The sequence below is a fragment of the Chroicocephalus ridibundus genome, chromosome 2 (assembly GCF_963924245.1).
Source record: "Chroicocephalus ridibundus chromosome 2, bChrRid1.1, whole genome shotgun sequence".
In the NCBI taxonomy this organism is placed as follows: domain Eukaryota; kingdom Metazoa; phylum Chordata; class Aves; order Charadriiformes; family Laridae; genus Chroicocephalus; species Chroicocephalus ridibundus.
This window is the reverse complement of record NC_086285.1, coordinates 45,229,365-45,244,214: the sequence shown is the minus strand read 5'-3', so window position 1 is coordinate 45,244,214 and position 14,850 is coordinate 45,229,365. Positions and strand designations below refer to the sequence as shown.

The 14,850-nt window shown below is 45.2% G+C and overlaps 1 protein-coding gene across 2 annotated transcripts in view; it reads right to left on the bottom strand.

Moving 5' to 3' along the window:
• Positions 1-1,277: 1,277 nt before the first annotated feature.
• The window catches only part of TGFBR2 (transforming growth factor beta receptor 2), a 67,526-nt gene continuing 53,953 nt past the window's right edge, over positions 1,278-14,850 (bottom strand). For both annotated transcript variants that reach the window (XM_063325238.1, XM_063325237.1), the window contains exons 6-8: positions 14,640-14,781; positions 6,822-6,949; positions 1,278-3,283 (exon numbers count right to left, since the gene is read on the bottom strand). In XM_063325238.1, the coding sequence (XP_063181308.1) occupies positions 3,104-3,283; positions 6,822-6,949; positions 14,640-14,781 (450 nt within the window). In that variant the 3' untranslated portion in view covers positions 1,278-3,103. The remainder of the gene's footprint in view (positions 3,284-6,821; positions 6,950-14,639; positions 14,782-14,850) is intronic.

Genomic DNA, 14,850 nt, shown 5'->3' with positions numbered 1-14,850 from the left:
GTTCCATGGGAGAGGTATCAGCTTAAGAAGGTGAAAGCTCTGAGTGGAGAGCAGTCGCTGTAAGGCCCAAGCACATTAATCATACACTTCTCAGTGACACAGATTTAGTGGTCTGTCTTCTCCCTCACATTAATACCAGCACCAAACCGACTGAGGTTTTAACTAAGGCCTTATCTGCACTGAGAATTGAGCAACCTAAAAGTAGGAGAGCATCAGCTGTGAACCCTCTTCTTCCTCCCATCCCCTGAGACTAGTGAAGGTTTTACAGTGCAGGGGCTAATGAGCCAGCAAGTTTGAGTATCGGCTAGTGCTCTTCTCCTGAAGGGCAGGATGAAGACTGGGGGAAGGAGTCATTAGCAAAGCAGGACACATGTAAAGGCCACTGGACATGCTTGGGATGACACTCAGGCATGACGACCTAAAAAGGAGGTTGTGGCGAGGTGGGGGTTGGTTTCTTCTCCCAAGTAACAAGCAATAGGACAAGAGGAAATGGCCTCAAGTTGTGCCAGGAGAGGCCTAGATTGGATATTAGGAAAAATTTCTTCACTGAAAGGGTTATCAAGCACTGGAACAGGCTGCCCAGGGACATGGTGGAGTCCCCATCCCTGGAGGTATTTAAAAGACGTGTAGATGTGGTGCTGAGGGACATGGTTTAGTGGTAACTCGGCAGTGCTAGGCTAAGGGTTGGACTTGATGATCTTAAAGGTCTCTCCCAACCAAAATGATTCTATGGTTCATTTTAGGAAAAGCCCTCTTCCTATTCTGGATGCTCCAAAGATGAAAGACGAACTTGAGTCAGTGTTATTTTATTTGCTCCAATAAACATTTGATTTATACAAAACAAAACAAAAACAGACAAAAAAAAAAAACCAACCCCAAACTGTTTACAAAGCAAGTTAAGTGCTTGAAACATTTGATATACAAGAGTATATAATTGTTCACATTCCTATTTCATACACGATGTACAGGTGAAATATTCCTTTAAAGAATAAAAATTTTCCTTTACATGTAGTAGTGAAAAAAAAAAAAACCAACCAAAAAACCAACAACCATAAAAATGTCAGTATTGTCAGGAATTACCGGACGCCATTCCTTGACCTTCAGCGTGGACTGAGGAAGAGAAAGGGGCCGCGACATTCCCTCCACCCCCGCCCCCGGCCCCGGGCAGCCGAGGCGGCGGCGCGTCGCTAGAGGGCAGCGGGCCCCGCCGCCGCCGGCACCTCCGCAGCCCCCTTTTCCCGGTTTTTTTTTGTTTTTTTTACAAAAAAATCCCACCCCCACCCCCCCCTATAAAATTTGACATAGTATCCTCTGAATTCCACTGTAGTTGTTGAGGCTTTGCCCCGCTCGGTTTAAATATTTCTGAGTAGTTTGGTTAAAATAAAGAAAAGGAAAAAAAAAAAAAAAGGCAGATACAAAACCGTTTCAAATAAAATATTTGCCATCATAAATCTTAACTCGTATTTGAATAAGCGTGATTCCTATTGACTTACACGGCAATGTTTTCTGCAGATATGTTTATCTGTCAAAGGTGTTTAGTAAATGGCGCCCGACACATCTGTACAGGACTGGATTGTGCCGGCTGAATTTGTAATTTCCAAGACCCGCTTACATGCCGTGGGGGAGAAAAAAGTGGAAAAATCACTGCAGGACTTCCTGAAGACAAAATTGTTAGCGCTTATTAAACACATTGCTGTCATTTATATAGGCCCAATGGGCTGTCAACTGTCTTAAACATTTTAGAGAACTGAAAGAATGTAAGCAATGTCTGAGGGAACCTTTCGGGATAAAACATCTTGCTTGGGTTTTTGGGCTTTTTTCTGTTAATTGCTGGCTTGCTGAGGGCAGCCCCATACACAAGCAGTGCTGAGGGCAGGATATGCCATTAACCTAATGCTATGGAGCTTTCCCTCACCTCCAAGGTCCTTTTGCAAAAATAAAGGCACCAGCTGCTGTCTCTTCCTTTCCTCTAGAAAGCATGGAACAGAGTCAGGCTGTGGTGTGTCAAGCAATTAGACATGCTGTGCAGGGGAAAAAAAAGTTTGTTCTCACAGCAACACAATCAAGGTAAAAGGAAGGCAAAAAAAAGTTAGTACTGCCTGCACTCAGAATGCACAGCAAATATAAAACATCTGCTTTGATTGTTGCTGGCCCTGTCTTGTTTTGTATGGTTTGGGGGTGGGGATGGGAGGAGGAGAAAACTCATCCTGCTGATATTTTGCAACCTGACTGCAAGCAGCATGAATTCAAAGCAATAAACATTTAATGTTAATGACCTCTAAATGGAAAAACACGTGTGGGAGGAACCAAACCTTCTCACACTCCCGTTCTGGGACACTGTGAGGACACTGGGGTTAAGGTGAGAGGGCAAAGGCATCCCTGAACCTTCCAAAATGTGCTGCAGACAGGACCACTTGGGTACAACTGCAAAGCCAAATTGGCCTGTCTGCTGTGAGACTGCTCCTGCCGCTGTGAACTGCAGGGCCACAGCCGGCTGGGTACAGCACCTGCTTTGAAAGCCATCGTCTTAGCGCATATTATTCCTAGCTTTTTGGCAGAGCGCTTAGTGCACAATTGCTGGTGTCGTGCTATGCCAGTCTCCCCAGGCTCCCTCCCTAATGGGGAAGGATCTCTAACGCACCGGTAATTTCCTGGAAGCACTTTTTTTTAAAAAAAAAAACCTCTTTTTTTCAGAGCATGGCTGTTTATAGATATATAGATAGATATATATATACATACACACACATTTTTTATATATATATGTATATATATATAAAAATAGCAATTTCATAGTTATATACAGGCATTAATAAAGTGCATAATGTTATTGGCTATTTTCAAATCTCATTTCCTGAGGAAGTGCTAACATACATAGCTCCTCCTACGACATGATGCCGGCAGCCAATGCTAGGGTATGACACCTACTCCCCAGCTTTTAATTCCCACAAATACATCTCCCTATCTGGAGCCGGAGCCTAAAGGGAGTAGTGACAGCCTCAGTCCTCCAGGAAGCAAGTCAAGGCACCGATCGAGACTTCTTCCTTTGCCAAGGTGAACACGTCTAGGAGCGACTTCCCTCCGTATCGGAGCTCTCGGGTGTGCGCTACTTGGCGGTGGTGACGGAGCCGTCTTCGGGGATCTTCTCCTCTGAACAGCTTCTTCCTGAGAGCTTGTCGTGATGCTTGAGCTCGCTGAAGCGCTCCGCCACGCACTGCGCCGTGAGCCGGGCCTCGGGGTCGTGGTCCCAGCACTCGATAAGAGTTTCACACACCATCTGGATGCCCTGCGGAGAGCACAGAGAGAGCAGCCGTGATGGGGCCAGCCATCACCAACGCCCCTGTGTGAGAGTTGCTTTAGTGCCCTCTGAAGTTCGGGGGGGGGGGGTTATTCACGGCTGTCCTGGAGGTGCTTTATGGGCTCTGCTGCTTTTCTTTTTTTTTTTTAAAGAAACCCTTCTACAATATTTTCAACACTTTAGTTGATACTGTCATCTCTGGGCATATATTTTGATAGTTTATAACAAGAAAAATGATGCTTTGGACTAGTGCTATAGAATCAAGTAGGGTTTTGCTTTTTTCTTTTAAAATAAATATGATCAGAATTCTTGGACAATGTGACTTCCTGCTCAAGCCATGCCTTTGCGTGCCTGAATTCTGTTTGGGTTTTTCGAACAAAATTCTGATTGCCAGCAACATCAGGCCCTACATCAGCCCTTTATGAATTCCTTGCAGACTAACTAAATCTAAGTGCAAATATGGGCCACAGTCCCACAAACACTTAAACACATGTCACTCACAGATGTAACTATTTAACCTTCATTTCAATGCTGATGCACATGTTTACAGGAGCAAAAAGCAGTCGCATCTCTGTAACGCATTTTATAAACATGAGGTATTTGCCAGGAAATGGTGTGCTTTGCTTTATGACACTAAAAGCCCATTAAGTAGGATTTATCTTAAACTTCTTATTTAAAAAAATAACATTTCACAACACTGCATTAATTGCATAATTTACCTAATTGGTGATGTTGACTGATGTCAATGTTAATAGCACAACGTTATTGTCTGTATACAAATAACATTAGTTTTCTGCTGGCATTGAAATTACAAGCAGTAAATTAAATTAAATATTAAACATTAACTTGAAATCAATAGTGCAACAAATCTCATTAACGGGGGGGGGGGAGAGGGGGGAATTGTAATATGTAAATCCATTCCAGAATTTTATCATGATGAATAATGAGTTCATTACAAAAACATGACTGCAGAGGAAGGAAATGAATATGGAAGAGCTATTACAGTAAGAGCAACTTCTATGGAGTTCAAAGCAGATCCTCAGCTGCTGCAAACTGTCACAGCCCCACGGAAGCCGATGCGTCACTGCATTTTAGATAGTGCAATGTGAAACGCTGAAGGGATTCAGAGGAAGGGAATTAAATCCCTCTTTCCTCCTTCATTAAATGTCCTATGAGTGTGTTATCAGGCATCCATTTCCTGCCTCAGACTCTTAGCTGAACCCTGTTGGAGCCAGGTCTGCCCATCCCACTGACACACAAGCGCGGACGCGTGGTCCTCCCAGTTGGTGGGGTGCCCTGTACTGGGGACAGACCGAGGTCTGGGTTTTACCTAGGGAAGAAATCTCTGAAGTCAAGTTCAGGACACCTAGGTCCAAATCTGCGATCGTTTTACTTGCTATGTAAACCCAGAGGTGACAAAATTCACGGTGTACCTTACACCTCTGCTCCACTACCTTGAGCTGCAGCCCTCCACACACGCAGTCTTGCTGCCACGAGAGCAGCCGTGGGTCTGCCCCGCGCCTGAGCACCATGGGGATCCCGAGCCCAGTGCTTGCCCACCCAGGCACCCTGGGCACGCTGGCACACCTACGCTTGCTGCTACAACTGGCTGTGCGTGAAATGAGCTCCTGGACACTTCTCTCCAAGGCCGAACCAGCGGAATTGCCCGTTTCTACGTAATGCAGTGCCCCGCCGCAGTGCCCACAGGGGTAGCCTTGTCCCAAACGCAGACAAGTCTCTGGGCTATCTGACACTGCCCCAGGCGTGCTTTAAGTGCCAATGACCTGCTTTTAGGGGCCTTCATCACCTTCTATTACATGTACATCATCTGACTCTTCCCAAATGCAGAACAGAAATATTTGCTGACCACTTCTGCCTTAGCATTAGCATATGCAGTATCTTTCTTTCGTATCCAGCAGCAGATTGGTACTAAGTTAGATTTCCTTTTGCTCTTGAGAAAACTCTGATTATCCTCAAGTTTGCTGACCACAGATCCTGATGTTGTTCCTCTGTTTCCCTAAGCAGCTCTCTACCCTTCTTTATTTTTTTTCACATGTGAGACCATGTTGTTTGAATATTCCAAGAAATGTTCTCACGCTGTTCCTACTTTTAAGCATTTTATACTATTTAATTTTTTTCTCCCAAATGATCTAGCTCAGGATTCTTTTCTGCTTTGCTAATTGGGCGCTTCTAAAGTACCACATACGTATTACCGGTTTGGACTTCATTTTGCCTCTGTGGAAAACAAACAACTGCAGTCAACTCATAATCCTTTTTACTAGCTCATCCACAATTTTTATAAAATTTATGCAACGAGTTCTTTTCGATAAAGGTGAGCATTAGTATAATTGCTCCTTCCCAGCTCAACTTGTCATTTAGAAGATGGTTGCATCTATGGCTCCTAAAAACGTCAAGGGCTTTTTAGTACTGGTAATAGCACGTATCCAGGTGTCCCTCAAAATATAGCTTTCCTCCCCAGTTAAAGGTGCCTCCTCAATAATCCTACTCGTCACAGATGACTACATAAGGAGATAGTCCCTGTAGTCCAGGACGGGGCTGCACTCTGCCATAGTCATCAGGTGGCAGATGCATTCTTCTTGGTTGGAAAAATGATGGATTTTGGCCACTCATTTAGCCTTTCTTAAGTAGGTGTTACACTATGATTTTAACATCTCAGCTGGAATGAAAAAGGGAGTGTTACTTTGCTCCTGATGGAAATACTAGCTGATCTTGATTGCCTGGGCTTTTATAAATGTTCACGGTGCTTTACATTCGTCTGTAAAGACCACTCAACATATTTCATTGACATGTGGAACGACCAAGCCTCACTTCTTCTCTGATACGGTTCTCATTCTATCTCTACTGATAAAACCGCTCAGAGCAAAGGTGAAGAAATGCATGCCTTTGGCTTGTTTCCATTCATTTTCATCTACTGAGAAACCTACTATCGCCTAGGAAGCACAACCATGGTGTCCGTGAATGGGGAAAGCTGAGAGAGTGCTTCACGACATGCAAGGGAAAAGGACTGCTAATGCGCAACCTGAATAAAACCAGACTGGCTTGCTGAAGACTCATTTCCTATTTTCTTAAACCTGTCAACAGCTGGGATACAACTATGACGGGTCTCCATGATAAACTACTGAGGTTTGTTTTCTCTGCTGAAGGGGCCCATGTGCGAAGTTGTTCTCTTTGACCTTTCAGAGGCTGCCCACGGTGTGCTTCAAGCCCCTGATTATTCTGTGGCTGGCTGGATGACTGTCAAATCTCAGGTTTCCAATCTTTTCGTTTTGATAACTTTTAGATTACACTGGTGGGCAGCAGAAATCTCAGGGCTTTGGGGCAGGCATGGTGCGGAGCACTCTGGTGTCTGAATCACGGCAGCACTGGTGTCACCATGACACAGAGCTCTAATCCGTGCAAAAGAGAGGTCCAGCCTGTCGGGCAGGACACTGAGTTAAGGCTCAGGCTTCAGGCAGCAGCTAAGCATATAGTGCAGCTCCCAGCTGCTCACATGTGGTCCTCTTACCTGATGGTTAAGCCAGGAGCTGGGGATCTCGGGTCGCCCTCTGTCTCTGAGGACATTGTCCTTCATGCTTTCCACGCAGGGGTGTTCTCGCACTTTAGAGCCGAACGGGGGCTCGTACTCTTTCACTTCTGCCAAGAGAATAAGCAAACACAAGGGTATTCAGCTGGGCTGTGCTGGTGCCAAGTGAGAAGGGAGCTGGCTGTTCTCTGGAGGAGTAGGAGCTACTGATTAGCTGCTCAGTGCCACTGTTCTGCTTGACCAGCTCCAAACAAAGCAAAGCCAGTTGGCATTTTCAAAAATGTTTCAAATGCGTTTCTCCCACATGCCCCCTCCCTCCCCTTTTCTTTCCTAGCCAACTAAGCAATTTTCATTTAAACCCTTTAGTACATAATCATATTAGCAACAGTCAGAGCAGCAGAGTAACCTATAATGGTTTGTGAGCCTTTCAATCTGTGCTGAGGCAAAACACACAGGATCTTCAAGGTGAGTTTTGCTTGAGCCAGGCTTGCAAGAACTGGTTGCCCTTAGGTCCCCTGTAGTCCGCACACACTTACCAGGTAAAATATAAGCTGAAATTTATCTATCTAGGTCATGATAGATGTTAATGTGCCAGATTGCTAGGAGGAAACAGTTGCTTGAAAAGGACAAAGATCCAGTAAGGAGTAGCGCTGGAAGCTGCCATGCTGCCCTTGTTTATAACTGAGCCGCATTCCTTTGTAGAAAGTAGTAGTCTGCTCTTATTTTAGGCCTCTTTCCCAAAATAGGTCAGTTTTGGCCCATGATGCAAGGGGCACAGCTTCCTGAAGGGGCTGCTGCCATTCTAGTTTTTGTTTGCATGTTGCATATTTTCTTTGCTTTTCTTTGGAGAGAGAAAGGAAGAGGCAGACATATGGGACCTTTGGAGAAAACTCAAGAAATCTCTGAGAGCGGAAATATTATAGTAGATGCTGACACAGTGTAGAAAATGCTGTGGTTTCTTTGGGAACAGATGGAGACTTTACTCACAGGCCTAATGACTTGCTAGTATTAGATAAAGATTTATGAAGTTGGCCTGTTCTGCTGCCTCTTATTTCTTTCTAGGAATTAATTGAGGGCAAGAAAAACTGAAGTGTAATCTACAAGGCAGTCTGAAGAATGCATGTGAGTGCCCAGAAGATGTGTGAAGAGAGACGAACGAGATGGGAGACACAGCACTGTTGCGTAATGTTACAACCAAAGTTCAAATGCAGTGTCCAGTGCTGCTAACTTCTCTCAAGGGGGATTTTACAGTAAAGAAGCTCCAAGGGTGATAACAATGATTAAAGGCCCAGAGAATATGGGAAGAACCTTTAAAGCTTGGCTTTGTTTACTTTGGAGAGAAAGGTAACAGGTCTTATGATAAAAAACTGAAAATAGCCAATGATCAAGGTAACACAGATCAGATCCTCCTGTCGTACCTCATGATAAAAACAAGATACCATTGACTGTAAGCAGAAGGTGGCCTTCTCTCCAAAACCTTAGAGTCAGGCTGTAGATCTCGATTCTGCATGACAGCCGTGAGATGAAGAATTTATCAGGCTACAGAAGAAGAATTTCTAATGCTTAAAAAGAATAGCCAAGTTATGATAACAAACATTTTGGAAGGGTTATTAAACCTTGTGCTTCAAATGTACAGTGTTTAGAGGTCCAGCTGCAAACAACTGTGTGTGCAGTGCAGCAGATCACCCCACAGATGCCTCCTACAGAGCTCTCCTCCCTTCTCCTGAACTGTATGGTGCTGGCCACTGTCCACACAATGCTCTGGAGAGTGGCTATAGTCCCAAAACCACAACTCCTGTCTTCTCATACGTAAATCACTTACTTTAAGACTCAAAGGCCAAAGTCTGCTTTGCTTGCTTTCCTCTACAAGAAGGCACACCAGTTTCACCCGCATTAATCTGAGTTAGGGATTACTCAGCCAAAGTAAATTTACAAGACTGGCCCTAGAAGTTAATTGGGAGGTTGCCACCTTGCTGGTCAGACCTGGATTACTACGCAGCGGATGCACAATGATTACAAAGGAGATACCTCTACTTTCAAAGCTAACCAAAATTTTAAAGTTTGCTTGGAAAATTTAAATAGGATGACCTAGATGGCCATTTCCTACACCATCTCCATCAGTCATCATTTCATGTGGTAGTGGGCACGGGCACCAGCCAAGGCTCTGAGATCTTCTTGCAGTATGAGGAGTCGGAGGAGCCTGAATGTCCAACAGAGGGAAGCTGGTGCTGTGGTGCTGACCTGTTCCCTCTGGATAAGCTTAATCTGAAGGCCATTTAGGTTCATGAGATGGTTCAAGTGAGGGAAGGGAAAGCCTTCCTGGGGAATTGATAGGTTTGTAATACATTTTCCCTGTATAAGAAATTCTTTCTATGCTATGATCATTCCCCTTCCAAATATGAAGACTGAATAGGTTTGTCAGGTTTGGGTTTTTTTTGTTGTTTGGTTTTGTTTGTTGGTGCTTTTTTTTAATGGTAAAGAGAAATTGAGGCCAGATGCCAATTCGCTGTAATGACTTATAGTAATACAGTTGTGCCTTCCCTCAGTTTGAAAGGCATGCAGCATCTTCTTGCAATTTATTATCATGCTTCTCTCTCCCTTAGAAAGAAAAGCCCACTGAATCCTCTCACAGTAAATCATCCTTATGCTGTGGAATCTCAGGTGTCAAACACATTTTGCAGTAATAGCTGGGGTTATTCATGGATCATGTTGACGTGCTACAGTAGATGTAACAGATGTCAGTTTGAGGTAGGTTAAGATGTTTGTGCCTAGCTGCTTGTGCACGGCTGTATACAGATGCTGAATCTATTTTTCATGCCTTATACGTTTCTTTTGATTGTTTTTAGACCAGTCAGGCACTAAAAATGACAACTGGCTGAAGTACCATAAATACCTCAGGTACCATGAAGTACAGCACCTTTGGCATTCAGTAATGGCAGAGTTCCTTCAACTTTAACCTCCAGCATTTAATCTTTACAGTTGTGAGCTACCTTGCACTAATAATCGTTGTACCTATGGTTTCTTTTGACACTGGCCTTGCCATAACTCTCGGAAAGGCTGGGACTGGATTTTTAGCCCCAAACAGAGACATTACTGAAAATCTATTTGTTGTGCCTGATTAATGCTTTGGAAAATTTGGCCATGGGTTCCTCATGAAAAATACGCCTCGCTCATGTGATCTTTTTCTACTGTAAGCTCTTTGCAGTGAGATTTTCTTCCTTTGTGTCAGAACAGCATATCCACAAAACCTGTCGACAGATTCCCTCATGTGATCTGTCTTACTGATTTCTGTGGGACAACTTCTCATGCTGGAAGATGAAGGCTCATTTGTAGAATCAAAGCAGGGGTGAGGTGAAAGAAGGCCAGCAAAAATGAACTGCGAAGCACAGACCACAGCAGTGGGAACTTTTAGGTCCTTTTGAAATGCTTCTCCCTTTAGAATTTACAAGGGTAGAGCCACAGAAGGGATAAATCAACTGATGGTGGAGCTGCTGTGACAGCTGTTGCGCACACCCACCCACCTGTGTGTGCGTGCAGATTGTATCTTTCTTCATGCTAGAGGAATTTGGGTGGTGGATCTACTTAGCTGTTGCACAAAGGGACAATAATGCATAAAGCAGAGACTCAAAAGCCATTTCATGGCAAAGTTTAAGGAGCTGTCAAATGCTTACGCCATATTTTCCCTAGGTTTCCCTGTTCCACTCCTTCAGAATATGGATGCTAGCTCTGGAAGGCTGAGGGTATGCTGGGATGGTGAACTCACTGTGCAGTTTCCCTTGCAGAGACATGTTTTTAAGTGACTTCACATCTGATGATCAAAGACACAGCCACCCTTCCAAAGGTTTTGGAAGTGCATGAGCTCTGCCATCAGTGTACGGTTACAGGCTGCTTAGTCACTGTGTGCTGGAGCCTGAGATGGGAAAGCAGAGGAACACAGAGCACATCAGTGCCCAACATGGAGTGCAGTGCAGCGATCCCGTCTGCTGCTGCCTGGGCTTGCTGAAGGACAGCACTTGCTACCTTACACGTAGTGCTGTGGGGCCACTTAGAGAATTCCTAGGACATGAGTTACAGTCATGGGCTGACGCCGCACTGTGTGGGTGTGCCAGCTTGGGGTCGTATGCCACCACAAGCCACTGCAGTGCAGACGTGCCCTAACTGGGCTCCGCTCCACAAATGAAGAGGTTTCAGCCAGGCCCCGGCTGCAGCCACCTCAGGGCCCAACGCGCAGGCACAGCCCCACTGCACAGGCTATCAAAATGCTCCCTGCCGCCAGAAACCGTCACCTCTCCACGTCACTATGATGAAAGCTGAGCATTCCGCTGGGTACAGGATGCACAAACATTTAGTTACCAAACTGTGGCTCTTCGCTGACTCTTTCCAAGTGGTTTTATTCACATTAAACACAGCTCTGGTAAAGCAAGGCTGCCATTTCAAACAAAGCCCTGCTGCTATACCGAAGCCAGCCACCACTCCAGGCAGTACAACACCGCACGAGCCGCATTGCCATTTTCTGAGGGGTTTCTCTTCTCCCTCTTCACCACCCCTGTGAATCCAGGAGTTCCCTTTCCTCTCCTTCTCCCCTGCCACCCCCAGCAGTCCCCCACCCATAGCAGCTCCGATACAAAACAGATGGTTTTCTTTTCTTTCTAGGAGGCTGTCAGAGAAATTACACTTTCCTCAGTCACCAAAGCTGTGTCGCTCTGAAAGCAAGTGGTTGAGATGAAAATTATATTTCTTGCAACGTGCAGCATCTGGTGCACAGCTGTTGCGCTGAATGAAATACCAAGTTAACGGCAGCGTGGAGCAGTAGAAGTTCTCCCCAAAGTAGTATTGCTGAGTTTCTAAATATGCCTCTTAAATTATACTCTGGTGAAAAATCAGTCAAACTCGATCTTTGCCTCCGTCTCCCTTTCCCTCGTGCCCCATTTCTGCTTCTCCATATTTAGCACAACAAAGTAACAATGAACAGCATGGCCTTTCTCGAAAGCCGATCCCCACCTGCTTATTTACTACGGCAGCTTCACAGTATGGATTATGCTGCTGGGTATTTTTGCTTAAATGTCTGCTGACTGAAAAGGCCTGGCATAGCGTGGAGACCATGTTTGACAAAGCTGCTGTAGTGAAAGGACTTGCCTCCGTCGCCTCCCACACTCACTGAACACCTGCACGCTGACAAATGAACCCTGAGAGCTCCCTTTGTAAAAGAAATAAGTCACTGTACCTTTAGGTGGCTGAATGGCAATTAGCACCCCCCCCCCATACTTCTCTCCCTAATTAAAGTTGCTAATGCCACTGCCTCAGCTTAGATTGCCACTCCTGCCCTCTAAACTGCCACAGGTTTCTCTAGCGACAGGGAGCCGACACCGCAGTCCATCCTGCCCTCCAAAGGTGGTGCCTCCATCTTTTAGGCTCCTTTGGAAAGGCTGGCTGCAATCAGGTCAGCCTACCCCAGCTGATACGGGAGGTCATTTCTGTCAGTGCCTCGCAGTTTAGGAAGAAAAGAGGGGCTTGCGTGAGGGGAGGCAGCTCCTCAGGAAGGCTGCGAGGAGAGTAGGGAGTCTCACGAGTGACAGATGGAGAGAGAAAGCAGAGGGGGAGCTATAGTCATGGATCGCTGTAAGGGTATTTCACCAGCTGGTTGCAAAGATAGCCAGACTGCACGAACCAGGGGAAAATCTAAGAAGGAAATGAGAGAAACCGTGCAATGCTGCTGCAGCTCAGTACCAGTGACAAGTTAAGGGAGCTACATCCTGGGAGTTGTATTTAACTGCTCTGCATGAAGGCACTAAGCCCGAGTCCCATCCCCCACAGATCTGCCCAATTACTCCTGTGGTTCTGCTGGGGACTTCAGCCCCTGGAAAGATGACTGAAAAGGGGAAACGAAATTCAAGAAATGTGTTTCTGGAGATGAGGATGACTGAGGGATGAAATGAGTAGGGAAAACCAGCATGTGGGTGGGGGTTAAGCTCCACCTTGAAAGCAAAGGGGATGCTGGGCCAGAGAAATCTTTCCTTTTCCTGAAATGACTTCAGCTCTTCTTCTCAAGGTTATAATGGGTCAGTCTCTTCTAGCTAAACACGCTGGTGATTTTCCTTCCTTATGAAACTCCCTTTATATCCTCTTTTAGGCAGTTGCCTTCTGAGAACAGCAGCAATAAGGTTTACTCTTGCCAAAATCTCCATTTCACTGTACTCAGCAAATATGAACAGGAAGGGACTCGGGCATCAGCCAAGATAAAAGACTCCACAGCAAACAGCTCATATTTATATTAATAAGGTGAGTTCCTAAATGCAAGAAACAGAGAGAGCTCAAGAGGCAGGGCAAAGATCCTTTTTCTTGGGTTTTAAATCTCCTCAGCCACATTTACAAAGTGCTAATGAAAGGCTGAGGTTGTGCCAATGTATTTAGAAACAGGCATGACCACGACAGTTAAATGCGGATAGGTTTGCCTTGGAATATGCCAGACTGAGGTTCAAATCCTGAAGCACCAATGGTTTTTCCCTGAAATGTGTGACTAGAAAAGAATTTTTTTTTCATGCTTTTATGCTAGCACCAGCTGTTTGCACATATATTGGTTTTGTAGCTTTCCCGGCAGGGTGCAAACAGGGGCATATCTGTTGCCCACAGTCCAGCCCACCCAGCAAGACTAAACGCTGGTCAGACATAGGAGGAGACTGAGGTGGAGGCATTCCTCCTGCCTGCACATGGACACCGTCATGCAGCCACGCAGACATTCTGGAGAGTGGCTTCAGAGACCTCCATGGACACCCTTGTGGTATCCCACGAATGTTAGTAGAGAAACAAGGAGCAGCTATGCACATCTTCCCACGGGACATTGGTTTCCCTCCTGTACATTGTGTTCCCCATACTGCAGTGCTCTAGCCTGCAAGTTTGTCTTGTCTCTTTGGCAGCCCTTCGAGATGCAACCATGCCAAGTCCGATGAAAAGGGAGCCTCTATGGTTTCGGAAGAAGGGTAACAAATCAAACGATAGACGCATACCCACTATAATATCCACGTTAGTGTTACCTTTTACAGCCCCACTCCTTAGACTGCCTGTGAGAGCCCTGGACTGTGCAGCAGTTTTTGTTCGAATAAATGTTAGACAATACCAGCAGACCGAAGAATTTTATATGTAACTTAGTCTCATTTTAGTCCCTGAAGTAAGGTGAAAATCTTCAAACATGGCAATATGTAATGCAGATATCTCAACAGCAACTTTTCTGATTTCTAGCACATACCAGTGCTGCACACTGGGAATTCTGGGGCAGCTTTAGGCAAAGCAGAAATGGAGATTTTTGTTTCAGTGAACAAACTCTGAATATGAACAAGCATAGCAGCTCTTCCTGGAGCAGTTCTGATAGTCAGTTCAGTTCCAATCATTTTTATTTTGTTACTGCACTTCATACAACAAATATCCCTTGATTTCTCATATGGATGATCTCTTGCAACATCACCAAAAATGATAAGCAGCAGCAGGGGATTTTGGGAAAGCAGGAAGGTATCGCTATGATGGCTCTTACTGAAATGATCAATTAGTAAATGTGACACTTAACTGGCCTTCATTAGGTTTCAGAATTAACATTCCATGAAAGTAAACAGGAGGCAGTTTTCACTTCTTGATCTTAATATTTCAAATTGTCTTATGTTTCCGATCATTTTGGGTGAGGTCAACCAGACTGAATCAATCCATGGCTACTCAAGATGTTACAGGAAAAAACAGACATTAATTATCTTTAACAGCAGCCTCCCTAACAGCAAACATACTTTTAGAGAGAAAAAAACCAATGGCACGTACCTCCGACGCCGTTACAGCGAGATGTCATTTCCCAGAGGACCAAAGCCATGGAGTACACATCTGTTTGTTTGAAGGACTCCACGTTCTCCAGGTTCATCCTGGATTCCAGAACCTCAGGGGCCATGTACCTTGCTGTGCCAACCTGCAGGAGAGGAGATCGGGGAGAGCTCAGGAGCTGCAACTGTAATTCATGCTTTGGATTCTGCTGTGA